Genomic DNA, 16,478 nt, shown 5'->3' with positions numbered 1-16,478 from the left:
GGGTTTGCGGGGCTGAGCTATCAAAGGAAATGATCACAGTCCGAGGTGATAGATACAGAAAGTATTCCTTCTCCAGGTGGGCCCCCTCCAATCCATTCTTTACTGTGCCCTAGAGGGGCCTTTCCGACCCCCTAATCACACACCTCACTCCTCATCTTGAAACTCCCACCCCAGCTCCAGTCACAGCGTCGTAACATCCAAGCTCTCCGCCTGTCGTGCAAGGCCTCTGTGGTATTTCTTTGCAAACCCTGCAGCTCTATCGCCTGCCACTCCCCATGCCCTCCCCACCCCTGCGCTTTATGTTCTAGACACACGGAAATGCTGGGCACTCTTCAACATCCTGACAGTATTCATAGGGGACCTTTCGGGTTGCCCTAGGAAACTGCCCCTCATCCTCCAAGGCCCATTTCAGCCTCCTCTGGGAAGCCTTTCTGAACCCCTTGGGAAAAGTCAGGCTCATCTTTTCCATTGTTAAATCACACCCTGTGCTCCACTTGTGTGTTTCCATGTAATCTCCCTCACTAGACTGGAAGCTGGGGATGGAAAGGGGAAGCATCAAAAAAACCCTGCAAAACTAGGAGCCTGGCTTCTCCTTGCAGCTTTACTTTTTCTTTTTTTCTAGGAACTGAGTTCACTGATTCTTAAGAAAAAGTATTTCATGATAAATGAGTGAACAAATGTCTTAAAAGTAAAATTGCAGGCGGGGCTGCTTCTGGCCAGCTCTAGAGGGGTAGACTACAAGTCCCAGCACGCCTCGGGTCAGCATCTCTCACGTCACTCCCCCTCCCTGGGGTGGGCAGGTCCGGAGGGCGGGGCCCGGGGGCATCTGGGCTCTCAGGCGCTGCCGGAGGAGAGAAATGCCCCAGGCTTTCCAGGGCACACAAAGCGCAGGCGCAGCGGGTTGGGTGGCAGCAGCATCGAGTAGCGGCCGCTTTGGCAGCAACATCGGCAACAGGTGTAGACAAGGTGGGTGCATCAAGGGGAGGGGCTGGAAAAGGAGTCTGCACCTGGCCTTCTTGTTTGATCTGTGTCAAGACCGTGGAGAGGGGAGGGAGCGGCAAGAGGAACAGACAAGCCTGGGCCTTCCAGCCCAGGTGTGCCAGCCCTTGTTACGCAGCAACAGGTGTGAGCAGGTGGGGGAGGGGCGGAGGCACCCGCTGGTAAGTGAGTCGCTCTCAGGAACAGAGGCCACCTACCTGGATTCCAGCGCAAGCTACATCACACACATGGATGAGTCATTTGCCGACCCTCAGTTTGTCCATCCGTAAAACAGGAGTAAAGATTCCCTTCCTAACAGGGTTAGAGTGGGGACAAGGTGAGGGAGTAGTATGTGTGGTGACGTCCAAACTCAGCTGTACATTGGAATCATCTGAGGATCTTTGAAGAGTACCAGGGCTTGCCTCCTGCCCTCGGACATTCTGATTTAATTGTTATGGAGTGTGGCCTGGTATCGGAAGTTCTCAAAGCTCCTGCTGACATAACGGTTTGAAGCCAGGATTGTTGGGTGTGAGTCTGGGTTCCACTGCTTACTAATCAAGTGGCCCTGTGCAACTGACTGGACCTTTCCGGCCCCCGTTTCCCCATCTCTGAAATAGGAATAATAAGGACTGCAGGGTGGCTTAAATGAGATAATGGATGAAAGCACTGAGAGGGGGTACCCGGACAGAGTGCTCGGTCCATCACAGCTGCTGTTGAACTGCTCTGTTAAGCACTTTGTAAACAGCTCTAGTGGGGTCCAAATGGGAGGGAGCCTTTCCCTCATCCATTGCCGTGATTCTAATATTCTGCACTTCCACATTATAGAATCCCAAGGTTTCTAATACTTTTAAGAGTCTCATGCTCCACCGACTGAGCTAGCCAGGCATATTCTAATGTTTCAAGAGCTCCTCCCTCCAGCCTCTGCCTGCCTCGCAGGCACACTTCTACAGATCTAGAAACTGAGACCAGGACAGAGGGCCAGGGAGGAGGGATGTGGCCAAAGTTACGAAGCTGAGGCTGGAATCCAGGCTCCTGGTCCCCACCCCCACCCCACACCAACGGCTGCCCTGCTGACCCCACAGTGACAGTGCTCCCATTCTCTTCCTGAGCAGAGAATGGGGAGGAGGCCGAGGCCGCCTGGCTCTTGTTTGTTTACTAACCCTCCCTCAAACGTTTCCTGGGCGGCTCCCCGGGGACAGCAGGGCTGGGGGCTTCTCTCCAGGGAGCTGCTGCTGAGGCCTGTGTCTCCCGTGGCTCCTCTGACAGGTCCCGCCTGACTCAGCCCTGGAAAGTCCTTTTGAAGAAATGGCCCTGGTGAGGGGCGGCTGGCTATGGAGACAGAGTGAGTGATCCTGGGCCCCTGGTCCTGAGGCAGGGTGAGGGAAGTGGCTTACTGGGCTTGCCATGGGGAACCCTTTTCCCAAGAAGCCAGGACCTTTTCATCCTTCCCTTGTTTGTCCACGCTCTTCCCTCTGCCTGGAGGTCCTTGTCATTCCTGACTACATGGTTTAAACTTCTATTTGTTCATCACGACCCATCTCAGATGGGCCCCTCTCTGAGGAGCCTTCTCAGGCTTTTCCTCTGGCCCCCACCCCTGCCCCTGCAGTAGCGTCAAGCTGGATTAGAGGCTCCCTCCTCGGTTTTCACGGCGCCTTACAGTGATCTCCTTAGAACAGAACTGTCCATCTGTGGGTCTCCCTACTCCCTGACCCCAGACTGGCCCCAGTCTTCGAGATCCCCAAGGACAGGGGCTGGGTTTGACCCTCTGTGTATCCACAGTCCCCTAACCCCAGTGGGGCTGGGTTTGACCCTCTGTGTGTCCACAGTCCCCCAACCCCAGGCTGGACACAGAACGAGGCACAGAACAAAGTGAAAAATGCCTTTGTGCTTTGGAATCCACAAAGCCCTAAGAAGCTCTCTTATGTCTTTGCCCTTTCCTGTTAAGATTTCCAGTTGCAAAATGTCAGAAGCTCAGTCTCGGGCTTCTAGACCCACCTCTGACCAGAGTCATGACCTGAGCAAGAACTATCCTGGGGACCCCTGGGACAAGCAGCCCCATGCCCCATATCCCTGTCCATTCTTAGTTCATTTAGTTCAGCAAACACTGAGCCAGGTCTCCCTGGGTGCCAGGACCTGTGTGGGGAGCCACAGCCCCCAGAGTGGTACAGAAGGCAGATGCTACACAAATAACCATCACACAAGTCAGAGAGATAAGAGGCCGGGCACAGTGGCTCATGCCTGTAATCCCAACACTTTGGGAGGCTGAGTTGGGAGGATCGCTTGAGCCCAGGAGTTTGATACCAGCCTAGACAATATGGTGAGACCCACTGTCTCCAAGAATACCTACCTGGCTAATTAAAAATTAGCCGGGCGCAGTGGTGCATGCCTGATGTTCCAGCTATTTGGGAGGCTGAGATGGGAGGATCACTTGAGCCCAGGAGGTTGAAGCTGCAGTGAGCCATGCCTGTGCCCCTGCACTCCAGCCTGAGTGACAGAGCAAGACCCTGTCTCAAAAGAGAGAGAGAGAAGATGGAGGCTCAAGGTAGGGAGACGTCTTTGCCCCTGAAGAGACCTGGGGCTTGGCCTTAGAAGCTTCCAAGTAATGGGCCCAGTCACTCATTTCCCTGTTCAGCACGTGTATCGAGCTTCTGCTATGCATCAGACCCAATGGGAGGCAGGAGGTGACCAAGACAGAAAGAGGTCTTGCCCTCATTTCAGGGGGTAGATAGATAAGAAAAACATGGTTGTAACACTAGGGACTGAGGCTGAGGGGACTTGGGAGTCTGTCTGGGGCTTCTATTCCCAGCAGGCTCTGGGATCAGCCTGCCTAGTGCATCTGGAATATCGTACAGGCTCCATACTCCGTCGCTGGAAGCGGAACTGGTTTGCCCTGTGGCTGGACGGGACCCTGGGATACTACCGCGATGAGACAGCGCAGGACGAGGAGGACCGTGTGCTCATCCACTTCAATGTCCGTGACATAAAGATCGGCCAAGAGTGCCATGGTGAGCAGAACCCTCTTCCTCTGTGGCACCGTGACTGTGGGCAGAGCCTCCCACTGTCTCTGAGAACACTTGCCATTGGAAGTCTCTTTGAAGCTTTCAGATGCATTTCACAGACATTGCTTCTGAGCCTCTGTCAACTCCAATTCAGTTTGGTGTGAGTTAAGAAATAGGTCCTTGGCTGTGTATGGTGGCGCGTGCCTGTAATTTCAGCACTTTGGGTGGCTGAAGCGGGAGGATCACTTGAGGTCAGGAGTTCTAGATCAGCCCGGGCGACATAGCGTGACCCTGTTTCTAAAAAAAAAATAAATAATTGGTGAGATGCGGTCGCATATGGCTACTGGGGAGGCCGAAGCAGGAGAATTGCTTGAGCCCAGGAATTCAAGGCTGCAGTAAGCTATGATCCCAGTACTTTGAGAGGCCGAGGCATGTAGATTACTTGAGTCTAGAGTTCAAGACCAGCCTGGGCAACATGGCAAAACCCTGTCTCTACCAAAACAAACAAAAATTAGCCGGGTGTGATAGTGTGTGCCTGTAGTCCCAGCTACTTAAGAGGCTCAGGTGGGAGGATTGCTTGAGCCTGGGAGGCAGAGGTTGCAGTGAGTGTTCATGGCACTGCACTACAGCCTGGGGGACAGAGCTAGACCCTGTCTCAAAAAAAAAAAAAAAAAAAAAAAAAGAAAAAGAAAAAGAAAATCAGTCCTTTAGTGCCTTTCTCCTCTGTGCTGTCTCAGAGGTGAGCCAGGCACAGTTCCTGCCCTCCAGGTGCTCGGTACTGGATGAAGATGAAATGAAATTAGGAGGCCCAGAGAAGCGAAGTGGCCCAGAGTCACAGCAAATCTCCACATTCCTCCACCAAGGCCCAGGCCACAGTTCTAACAGGGTAACTGGGAGGTGTGCTGAGGGAAGCCTCAGCATGGAAAGGTTGGAAAGGTTGGAAGTGTAGAGTAGAATCCCTCAGAGAGTATATGGGATCAGAGAAGGTTGGCAGTGGCCAGTAAACAGAGCCCAAAGAAGTCAATTCCTGTTCCTGTTCCTCGTTTACTGGGGGGACCTGGGGCTTGTGCCTGTGGAAACCCATATATGTGTGTCTGCTTCCAGATGTGCAGCCCCCAGAGGGCCGGAGCCGAGATGGCCTGCTGACTGTGAATCTACGGGAAGGCGGCCGCCTACACCTCTGTGCGGAGACCAAGGATGATGCCCTGTGAGTCACTCCCAGGAGAGGATGGGTGGAATCTCAGGGAAAGTTAGCATGTGCCCCCTTCTCATTGGGCCTTCTGGTTCTCTGACCATAGGAAGAGGGCACTAAGGCTAGTCAGCAAGGGTGTCTCATTGGAGGTGGGTGGAGTGGATTTGAAGGGCTCATGGTGACTGGCATGGCACACAGTGAACTCCTCATGTGGTCTACGGTGAACTCAGGATTGCCGAGGGGGAGGTGTGCACACCTGCCTCAGGTATCTGGTTCCTGGTCTTTAGCAGCCTCTGAGGTGAGCCCTCACCTGAGGGTGATGCAAAGCAGCAAAGCAGCCTAGTGGCACCCTTGCTCCCTTCTTAGAAGATGCCCTGGTGGGGGACTCTGATCTGAGGGGTAGCCCTGGACCTGCCTACAAAGGCAGTCAGCTGCGTCCCAGGCAGGGGCACCCCAATGTCAGATGCATATCCACGCAGCCAGCCTGGGTGTGTCCTTCTCAGGCGCCATCTGCTCGCTCACATTCCATCCCTTCCTACCCTCTGGCTGAGGGGTGCATGGCCTTTGCGCTGGAGGAGAGTGAAAGAGATGGGTGTGTGGGAGTGGGGGAAGCTGAGCTCCAGGCAGACAGCACAGAGCCGCCTTGTCCAACCCAGCCAGGTGCCATGGCAACCAACAAAGGCCCCATTGTCCTGTGTCTGCTGGGCCTTCCTGAGGCTCTGGGGTCAGAGCTTTGGGGAACTGTTTTGTTTGTAGATTTGGGATGTGGAGGGGGGCTGCGGCTAGAGCACCCACCCAAGAGTGTCAGAATCTGACATCCCTGAGAGACCACCCAAGCCCAACCATCCACTGTATAGATGAGGAAACTGGAACTTCTAGAGGGGACGAGAAGAATGAATCAGCCTAACTTAGTGCTCCATCCATGTGACTGGGACAGGGGAGGGGTCACTTTTGTCTTCCTGAGGGAGACAAGAGATCTGTCCTTTCATGAGAGACTTGGGCTTGAGGCTGGGTTGGAGAGGAAAGTCTAAAATGTGAGGGCCCAATTCACCTACCCCCAAACTCCCTCCTCATGGTCCGGTGGGATTTGCTTTGCAGAGCATGGAAGACAGCGCTGCTGGAGGCGAACTCCACCCCGGTGAGTCCCCTGTTCTCTCCCCCTCTCCCTACCACCTCCATGTGCCATGGAATCATGAGTGACTCAGACTCGGTCTCCACCTGCCAGAAGTTCTCAGTCTTATGTGGATAGGTTTGTGCAAACTCTGATGCCTGAGTCCCAAGTGGGAAAGGATAAGGGAGAGCCAACTGGTGCTCAGAGGAGAGAGAGAAGTCTCCATGGAGATTTGCTGGAGGGAGTGGCACGTGAGCTGGACAAAAGGAACTGTCTTTTATCGAGCAACTATTATGTGCCAGGTGTGGTGCAGGTATCATTCCAGCTGCTCCTCACAACAGTCCTGTGAAGTTGGAGTTATTGTTCTCTGTGCAGATGATAAGACTGAAACTCATTCATCCACACAACAAATATTTACTGAGCTGCTAGTATGGGCCAGGTGCTGTGCCAAGTGCCAGGGATCAGAGGTGAATCAAGGAGATATGGGCTCTGTCCGCCTGGACTCAGCCTAGTGAGAAGGCAGACATGGAACAACTAATTAATTATTCCATTTCAATAGTAATAACGGCTCTGACAGAGATTTGCAGTGTCTGGCCCTTTCATCCAGGTGGTAGTTCAGGCAAGGCTTAAACCGAGAACTGAAGGATAAATAGAAATTGACTGGGTGAAAGGTGTGGGGATGGGGTAAAGGGAACAGCATTCCAGGCAGAGGGATCAGCATGTGCAAAGGCTCTGAGAGAGGTTAAGACATTGACAAGTTGAGGAACAGAAGGACAGCTGGGGTGGCTGGTGCTTAGGGAGTGAGTGGGTAAGGAAGGAAGGAGGGTTGGCACGACCAGGCCTTGTGGGCTGTATGAAGGATGTTGGTTTCTGCTAAGAGCACCAGGGAGCCATGACAAGTTTTTGAACAGAGGGATGGCATGATCAGATCAGGTTCAATTTATATTTTTAAAAAGATAATTGTTGTAACGTTGGGGCATGTAAAAAAAAAAAAAAGGGTAGTCTGTCAGTTTATGAAATTTTGTTACAGAAAAAAGGAAAAAAAAAGATAGTCTGGCTGGTAGGTAGGGAATGGATTGTAGAGGGTAACTGTAGACACCCAGAGGCCACTTAGGAGGCTGAGACAGTGTCCAGGCAACAGACCGGAGATCTGGACTAAGGCCTTGCTGGCCAAGACAGGCTGATGAGTACAGGACATATTTAGGAGATGGAGTCAACAGAGCAGGCTGATGAGTACAGGACATATTTAGGAGATGGAGTCAACAGAGCTTGTGACTGATGGAAGTGGCGGTTTGAAGAGCCACCCAAAGCCCAGCTTGGCCTTCACTCCCATCTGCCTGACCCCAGAATCTGTGCTTGCTCTTTCTCTGTGTGGCACAATGGAGCCCCCTCTCACCTATAGAGGAAGTCCGTTGGGAAGTAGCAGGGGAGACCTGGATGCATTTAGAAACCTCCTCAGGCATCCACGTGCTGAGTGCCAGGCATCATGCTAAGCCCCTGGCATCAGTGACGTCATTTCATCTTCCAACAACCCTGACAGGGTAGCTGGGTGGGGGTTGGTATTATTAGTCCCATTTTACAGATAAGGAAGCCGAGGTTCAGAGAGGGGAGTTGACTTTTCCAAAGCTTATACTCTTAAGTCAGTGGAAAAGCCTATCATGGAACCTAGGTCAGTGAGATTTTGAGAGGAGGGCATTATCTGCAGAAGTAACTGGATGAGCAGAGACAGAGAAGTGATGTGTGCACGTGTGTGTGTGCACAAGTGCGTGTGCACATACGCATGCGTCTAAGGGCCCAGAGTCTGCCTGGCTGGAGAGCAATTCATGAGATGAATGAAACAGGAGAGATGACCTCTGAGGTCATCGGGGCCAGCTCATGATGGGCCTCAAAGTCCAGTTGGAAGAAATGGACTTTCCCTGAGGCCTGTAGGGAGCAATAAAGGGCATTCAGCAGGGAGGGCTGTGGTCAGATTTTGGGGGGCAGACTCAGGCTTCCAAGTGGTGGGTGAATTGGAGAAAGCTGGGAGTAAGGAGGCTGCAGCAGTAGTCTACAGGGTGGAGGGACCCAGGTCAGGCTACCCTGGCTCTGAGCTCCGAAGCCTCTTTATGTGGGGCGAGTCAGTTCCACCAAAGAGAGGCTGAGGGAAGGAGGCAAGAGCGACTGTCTGCACTCTGTGACTCTATGAAGCGGCCTCGTCCTTCTCTGCCTGTCCATCTCCTGTGGCTCTGCTGACCCTTCTCTCTGCCCCGGCCTCTATTCTACCTCCCACTACTCCACATATACACGTCCCTCTGTGCCCGGGCTTACTAGAGTCGGGGTGTGTTTGTGCCTGTGTCTGCCTGTCTCTGTGTGTTCACCTCTGTGTTTACGGGCTTCTGTCTGTAGCCTGTGTGGGAGTGACCTGCCCTTTGTTCTCCGACATGCTGGAGTTCATACCTCACTCCAGGTGGAGGCTCCAGGAGCCCCTAACACCAGCTTTACTGGGAACACAGGGCCTGGGAGCACAGCTAGGGACGAGGCTGGGGTGAAGTGGACCAGGTGGGCTAGAGGACAGATGGCAGTCGCCGTGTCCTCCCTGGAGACTGGGAGTCCCAGCAGGATGAAATAGGGAGGGTAGGCTAATTCTGGAAAGAGACTACTTGTCCTTCTTTTCTGCGTAACTTTGGCAGTCATCAGCCTTCTCTGAGCCTCCCCGGTTACCATGAGCTGAGGAGAAAGAGGATGCTCCCTGCCACAGCCCAGCTGGCGGAGGGCTCTGGTAGGGTCTGGAAAGAGCTCTGAGTCTCTTTAGGTATAGAGGGCCTCTGACACCCCCTCCCTTCCTCCCCCTTCTTGGGTTTCTGTGGCTTGAGCAGGCCCCAGCTGGAGCCACCGTCCCTCCCAGGAGCCGCCGGGTTTGCTCCAAGGTCAGGTGTGTGACCCGCTCGTGGAGCCCCTGTAAGGTTGAGAGGCGGATCTGGGTAAGTGCTGGCTCGGCCCTCCCTGCCTCCATACTGGCCACCAGGATGAGCCTCCAAAACCAGGCCCAGTCCATCCCTTCCCTGTGACAAACATTCCATGGCTCCCTATCACCCACAGGACACAAACCAACTGCTCTGCTGTACCGTCTGTCCCCAGCCACACCAGACCTTTTCCCTCTGCCAGCCTTCGCACATGCTATTCCCTCTACTGACAAGACCTCAGTTTCCTCATTCACCCGACAAACTGATGCTCATCCTGTAAGGCCCACCTCAAAGGCTGCCTGCTACCTACTCAGTGGGGACTTCCTAGACCACTAGCCATCGTCATTCCCTCCCTCAGCCTAGTGGCACTAAGGCTTAGTGCTTTCTTCATTCTGCCTGGTTTCAGAGCTGGTTTATTCCTGTCTGTGTAGTCTTCCGTGAGGCCTAGAACTTCCTCCAAGGCAAGAACCAGGCCTGATTGCGCTGCCTCTATGGAGCTTGGCACAAGGCTAGGTAAATGGCACATGCTCAATTAGTGCTCAGTGATGGGGAGTCTATGCTGACCCTTCTTACACAGTGGGGCTCAGGGAATGTTCACTGAGTGAGCAAAGGAAGGAAGGAAGGAGTGAAAAACTTCCTTTATAGCAATACTACTACATAGTCTAATTTAGTCTAGGTCTGTCTCCCCTCACCCTGAATGTTTCTTGAAGGCAGGATCTGGCCTGAATCTTTTCTCTGTCCCCAGTGCTCAGCACAGGGCCTGGCATGGGGTGGGTGGCAGGAGGGGGCTTGAGTGAGAGTACCTGTGATCTTACAGTCAACTCTGAGCTCGTCTTACACAGTGGTGCTCAGTGTGGCTATGTATCAGGATTGCTTAGGAACTTACAAGCACTGATAACAAGTATTCATGTTCTACCTCTGGATGTTTTAATCTGGCATGGGGCCTAGGCCTAGGAAACCTGTAGTTTAAACCTGTCTCCTGTCCAGGCCTGGTGGCTGACACCTATAATCCCAGAACTTTGGGAGGCTGAGGCGGGCGGATCGCAAGTTCAGGAGTTTGGGACCAGCCTAGCCAACATGGTGAAACCCCATCTCTACTAAAAGTACAAAAATTAGCAAGACATGGTGGGCACCTGTAATCCCAGATACTCAGGAGGCTGAGGCCGGAGAATAGCTTGAACTCAGGAGGTAGAGGTGGTTGCAGTGAACCAAGATCACCCCACTGCATTCCAGCCTGGGCAACAGAGCAAGACTCCATCTCAAAAAAAAAAAAAAAATTGTCTCCTGATGACTCTGATGTGCAGAATCACTAAGCCTAGAAGTGCTTGGGCCATCAAGTTGTATAGATGTGGCACTGTTAGATCCTCAGTGGCTTGTAGACGTTACCTAACTTGATCAGGGTCACTCAACTCATCAATGGCAGGTCTGGGACTCCCAGCCCACCCTTCTGAGGTATTTTCCATGCCCAAACTAGGACACAAGTTCGTTTAAAGTGGGGATGTCAAAAACTAGGATTTAACAGACTGTAAACCTAATAACACAACAGCTCAGCTAAGGGGAGTCATTTGCATGTGACCTCCTGATTGGTCAACACTGATTGTATCCACAAAGTAGCTAGGCCTCTGGAGAGGGAGAGGCAGGTTCAAACCCTCAGGTTCTGCCCATAGGTCTCTGGGCTGTCCCTACTTGTTGCCAGGTGACTTATAGGAGTTTACTTTTGGGCCTCCCAGATGTGGAGAGTAAAAACAGGTGCCCTAGAGGGACATGGAGTGCTCCACCTTCTCCAGGGCCTCCCAAGGCCACTGGCTCACTGTATAGCAGCAGGGCAAGGTGGAGGCTCTGGACCTCAACTTCCCCACCAATAAAATTGGACCTGAGAGCTTAGATCCCTCCAACCCCTTTTGGGCCTGGAGCCCAGATCCTGGCACTGCCTACCAGAAATCCCTATTGGACCACTGATGGGGAGGGAGCACCGTAGAGTTCACTGACCTACAACATTGCTTGTCTGAGCCTCTTGCATTGTCTTGGGACTATTTGTTTTCCCTGACTTGAAACTGAACTCAGAGTTGGGCAACCTTAGTTCCAGTCTATTTGATTCACTGGAATGAATTCAATAAACATTTATTGGGTACCTGCCATGTTCCAGTCAGATCTGATTAGACCCAGTCTCTGCCCTCACAGGCTTCTCCAAGTCTGATGGGAGAGATACAGGGACACAACGTGAAGACAGCATGATCGGTGCTGTGATGCAGGGACATCCAAGGGCTGTGAGTGTCCAGATGGGACCCCAACAGAACCTGAGGTTCAGGGAGAGTGATGCTTGAGTTGAATCTGAAAGACAGGTTGAATGAGGTGAGAAGCGCATCCCTAGCAAAGGAAAATGGCATGGAGACTTGAAATCACAAGGTGTGCTTGGCGACCTTCCCCTTACCACCAAACTTCTTGAAAAAGATGTCATGACATGGGGATTGCATCCTTCACCTCTCAGCCTTTCTTCAACCCTCCATAGCTTGGCTTTTCCTATTCAGCAACTCCTCTGAAAAGTTTTTTCAAGGTCACTCACAACTTCCAAATTGCTAAAACCAGTGGCCTATTATCTTGGAATTGGCCAAAAGAATAGACAGAAGAACATATTTAGAAGATAAAATCACGAGACCTGGTGGCTGATGTGTGGAAAGCGGATGTGTGAAGACAAGGGCAACACCTGCTTTCTTTCCTTTCTTTCCTTCTTTCCTTCTTTCTTTTTTTCTCTCTCTCTCTTTTTCTTTCTTTTCTTTCTTTCTCTTTGTTTTTTTTTTTTTTCTCCCTCTGTTGCCCAGGCTGGAGTGCAGTGGTGCAAACACTGCTCACTGCAGCCTCTATCTCCTGGGCTCAAGCGATCCTTCTGCCTCAGTTTCCCAAATAGCTGGGTCCACGGGCATGCATCACCACACTCAGCTAATTTTTTAATTTTTTGTAGAGACAGGTTCTTGCTATGTTGCCCAGACTGGTCTTGAACTCCTGCATTCAAGCAATCCTCCTGCCTCAGCCTCCTAAAGTGCTGGGATTACAGGCATGAGCCGCTGTGCCTAGCCTTTCTTCATTTGAGTGCATGGTGATGGCATGTACTGAGAGAAGCATTTATGGGGCTGGGTATTTTGGGAGGCCAAGGCGGGCAGATCACCTGAGGTCAGGAGTTCAAGACCAGCCTGGCCAACATGGTGAAACCCTGTCTCTACTAAAAATACAAAAAAATTAGCCAGGCATGGTGGCAGGAACCTGTAATCTCAGTTACCTGGGAGGCTGAGGCAGGAGAATCGCTTGAACCCAGGAGGCGGAGGTTGCAGTGAGCTGATACCGTGCCATTGCACTCCAGCCTGGACAACAAGAATGAAACTCTGTCTCAAAAAAAAAAAATGGGCGGGAGGTGGCTCACGGTAATCCAGCACTTGGGAGGCGAGGTGGGCGGACAGAGGTCAGGAGATCGGACCATGGTGAAACCTGTCTCTAAAAATACAAAAAAAATAGCCGGCGTGGCGGCGCCTGTATCCAGCTACTGGAGAGCTGAGCAGGAGAATGCGTGAACCGGAGCGAGCTTGCAGTGAGCGAGATCGCCACTGCACTCCAGCTGGCGACAGAGCAGACTCGTCTCAAAAAAAAAAAAAAAAAAAAAAAAAAAAAAAAAAAAAATGATTTATTGGAAGAGCAACAGTTTTAGCAGATGGAGAAATGTTGCAATCATCTTGAGATGAGTAGAGTTTGAGACACCTGGACTTCTAAGGGGAGCTGGACTGTTCAGGTGTGAATCCCAGTTAGAGAGAGATACAAGGTGGAAGGGGGCTAGGAGGAAAGATCCAGAAGAGAAGGGGATCCTGACCCCTCTCCAGGTCTGCAACCCCATGGGTAAAATTAGGGGTTTGGAGTTTCCATTTAATTCAGCACATAGTTCTTGGTTCCTGGTATGCACTTGGCCCTGCTGGTGACACAAACAAATCAGAGTCCTTGTCTGTAAGCAGCTCACATTTGGGCTGCAAGAAAGGCCAGGAAAAAGGATAGCAACAAGAGGCACAAGCAAGATCCACAGAATTCAGGGAAAAAAAAAAATCATTCTTCCTGAGACCAGGAGAGCTTCCTGGAGTCGAGTGGGTGACCGTTGAGCTAGGCTTTGAAGGGTTGGCAGAAATCTAATGGGAGAGAGGGGAGGGCAGGGAATGCATTCCAGAGAGAACACTGACCATTCTCTGAGCCTCAGTCCCCCACCCTACGGTCATGTGGAGCTAATACCTGCCTTAAGGATTAGAAGTGGTGTAACACACGTGATCACTTCCTTTAGGACCTGGTACATAGTAGGTGCTCAATAATCGTTACAGCCTAGTGCAGCCTAACAATTTTGGGTCAATGATGGACAACATATACGATGGTGGTTCCATGAGATTATAATGGAGCTGAAAATTTCCTATCACATAGTGATGTTGTAGCCATGATAATGTCGTAGAGCAATGCATTATATTTTCTATGTTTATATTATGATTAATTAGATAACAAATACTTACCATTGTGTTACAACTGCCTACAGTATTCAGGGCAGTAGCCTGCTGAACAGGTTTGTAGGCTGGGAGCAATAGGATATACCACATACTCTAGGTGTGTGCCATCTAGGTTTGTTTGTAAGTATACTCTATGACATTCACATAACTAAAATTGTCTAAGGACGCATTTCTCAGACTGTATCCCTGTTGTTTAAAAGATGCATAACTGTATTTTAGTTACTTCTCATCCCTATCCTTCCTTTCCCTTCCCTCCTCCCCAACCCCTGTTTATTTCCTGGGCCTGGGGCTTGGCCATGTTCCCCTCCTTGTGACTAGTAGAGCTGGGTCTTTCCAAGTGGCATCATTGTAGAGCTGCTAGCGAATATTAGACTATCTATGAGGAGAAGTTGGGAGCCATAGAGAATTTTTTGACCTAGGTGGGAGGCCAGAGTAGAAGAATGGGTGTCACTGGGAGCTGGATGTAGGGCGGAAGTTTTAGAGGACAAGGACCGTGGATCTTGTGGGGAGGGCAGGGCCTTTCTCCAAGAGCTTGCTAGTGGCTGGAGGCCCATTTCTAAACTTGGGGAGGCGGCTCCATGGATCCCAGAGAGGCCTGTGCTAGGCGTGGGGATAAGGGACCAAATCCGGGCCAGGGAGTTCCTGGGCACCTGACGTGGCTGGATTCCCCAGGTGCGCGTCTACAGCCCGTACCAAGACTACTATGAGGTGGTGCCCCCCAATGCACACGAGGCCACGTATGTCCGCAGCTACTACGGACCGCCCTACGCAGGTAAGTCTCCAGCGTGCCCCGGGGCTTGCCTCGATCCAGCGCCGATTCAGCGCCAGGCCCAGCCCACGGTCCGTTAGTCCGGACCAGACTACATCCTTTTAGCGTGCACGGATTTTCCCAGGCAGAACTCTCCGCAAGCCCCTCTCCGTCCTGAGACTGGGAGAGCTCTGGGACCAGCGTTCGTCCCGAGCTGACCTCACCCTTCTAGGCTGGCTCCTCAGCCCTGCGGTTGGCAATACCCATTCCTGAGCCGGTAGCGGCCCCTGGTGGCTACTGCGGGAACGGCTGCCTCCTCCCCGCTCAGGGGCCTGGCGGTTGGGAACGCCCATCGTTAGGCGCCTCCTTGTTGTGCTTAGCGATCTCAGGGTTTCCTCGCTGCTCCGCCCTAGCCTGCCGTGGCGGACCTGTAGGTTCCGGGACATCCGTAGCCGATCCAAGGCCTGGGAGCCGTAGGGTGGAGCTCTTCCCGCGTCTAGATTTGTTCTTTGACTGGGGAGCAGGAGAGTGGGTTCGGCGCCTTACACTGGGTTGGGCTGGAGTGATGCAGGAAGGGTACGAAGATCACTCTACTCCCTCCTAAGTCGCTGATCCTCATGGACTGTCTCCCTCTGCAGGCCCCGGCGTGACGCACGTGATAGTGCGGGAGGATCCCTGCTACAGTGCCGGCGCCCCTCTGGCCATGGGCATGCTTGCGGGAGCCGCCACTGGGGCGGCGCTCGGCTCGCTCATGTGGTCGCCCTGCTGGTTCTGAGCCCTGGGACTCGGAGCACTGACCCCTGCGCTTGGACTGCTAGACTCCTCTTCCTCCTGGACCCCATCCTCTACCGTCCAAGCCCTGTACTTTGGTCCTATCCTCTCCATTAGCTCCTTTCGAGTTTGGACCATTCCCCCCACTCCCTACCCTCACTCCCCACATGGGAAGAAGCTGTCATCCCAGATACAAATATCGCTTGAAGTCTTCACATCTACCGCCAGACACCCCCAAAATCTGTTATAGACATTTATGGATACGGTTCCTCTAAACACACCAGGGCACAGCAAATACTTCATTTGGCTTCGAGTTCCCCAGGCGCTGTAGACACGACATGAATCGGTCTCTCTGCTCTCTCCTCAGGGAGCTAGAGGCCTGGTGGGGAGAACAGGAGTAAACAAGGACTTGACAAAGCTGAAGAGTTATCAGTCCTTTGACAAGGATAGGTGGGGCAGAGAGCAAGACAGGTAGGCTGGAAGAACAGTTATTGGCAAGTGTGCAGAGCCGTGAACGTCATGGCATGTCCAAGAAATTAAATGGGAGTTCATTTGGGCTGGGGTGGAGGCCGGGATCAGACCGTGGTGGGCCTTCAGGCTAAGGAGCTTCCTAGGTGAAAGGGGAGATGTGAGCCTTCTCTGGAGGGAAGTTTCATGATTGCATCTATAATATATTGCCTGTTTTGTGAATACTGACACATGCCCATACCCAAAACATCCCTGAGTTAAGTCCCATCCTTCCCACAACCAGCTTCCTGGCTGGTACCCATGATAACAACTGAGCTGAACCTGGGGACCCCTGGTTGGGGAACAGGTGAGTTCTATTTGAGACTTCTAGCCCTAGAAAGCTGCCTCCGTCTGGAAATGCCTGTCATACCAGGAGCTCGGCCCTCTCTTTGTAGCTGTGACTGTCACCCTCTCAGGCTTTGTCTCATCCTTCATTCTGAATGAGATGGCAGTGTTCTCCTCTGGGGCCTGATCCACCTTTACACCAGCCCAGGAAGCCCCATCTGTGCCTGCCCTCAGGTGGTCCAGCAGTCTCCCCCTTTGGTCCCCTTCCAGTCTCTTCCCCCTTTCTATCCCAATCACCAATAGAAATGCTAACATCCCTGCCTGGTAGCCAGACTAGCCTACTAAGGCTCCCCTGTAAATGGGGGCTCCATTAGTTCTGCTGCAGAGACTAATAAAGATTTTGTTGGCTCTAGCAGTAA

At 52.3% G+C, this 16,478-nt stretch overlaps 1 protein-coding gene across 1 annotated transcript; it reads left to right on the top strand.

Moving 5' to 3' along the window:
- The first annotated feature begins 782 nt into the window (after window positions 1–782).
- On the top strand, window positions 783–16,478 carry PLEKHB1 (pleckstrin homology domain containing B1). The gene is made up of 7 exons (XM_012504265.2): window positions 783–966; window positions 2,245–2,320; window positions 3,831–3,983; window positions 5,082–5,184; window positions 6,268–6,307; window positions 14,421–14,520; window positions 15,135–16,478. Exons 2-7 carry the CDS (start codon window positions 2,284–2,286, stop codon window positions 15,269–15,271), a joined length of 570 nt encoding a protein of 189 aa, XP_012359719.1. The 5' UTR covers window positions 783–966; window positions 2,245–2,283; the 3' UTR covers window positions 15,272–16,478.

The sequence above is a fragment of the Nomascus leucogenys genome, chromosome 15, assembly GCF_006542625.1.
Source record: "Nomascus leucogenys isolate Asia chromosome 15, Asia_NLE_v1, whole genome shotgun sequence".
NCBI classification, from domain to species: domain Eukaryota; kingdom Metazoa; phylum Chordata; class Mammalia; order Primates; family Hylobatidae; genus Nomascus; species Nomascus leucogenys.
Note: the sequence above shows the minus strand (reverse complement) of the source record. Positions and strands in the feature narration are given on the sequence as shown.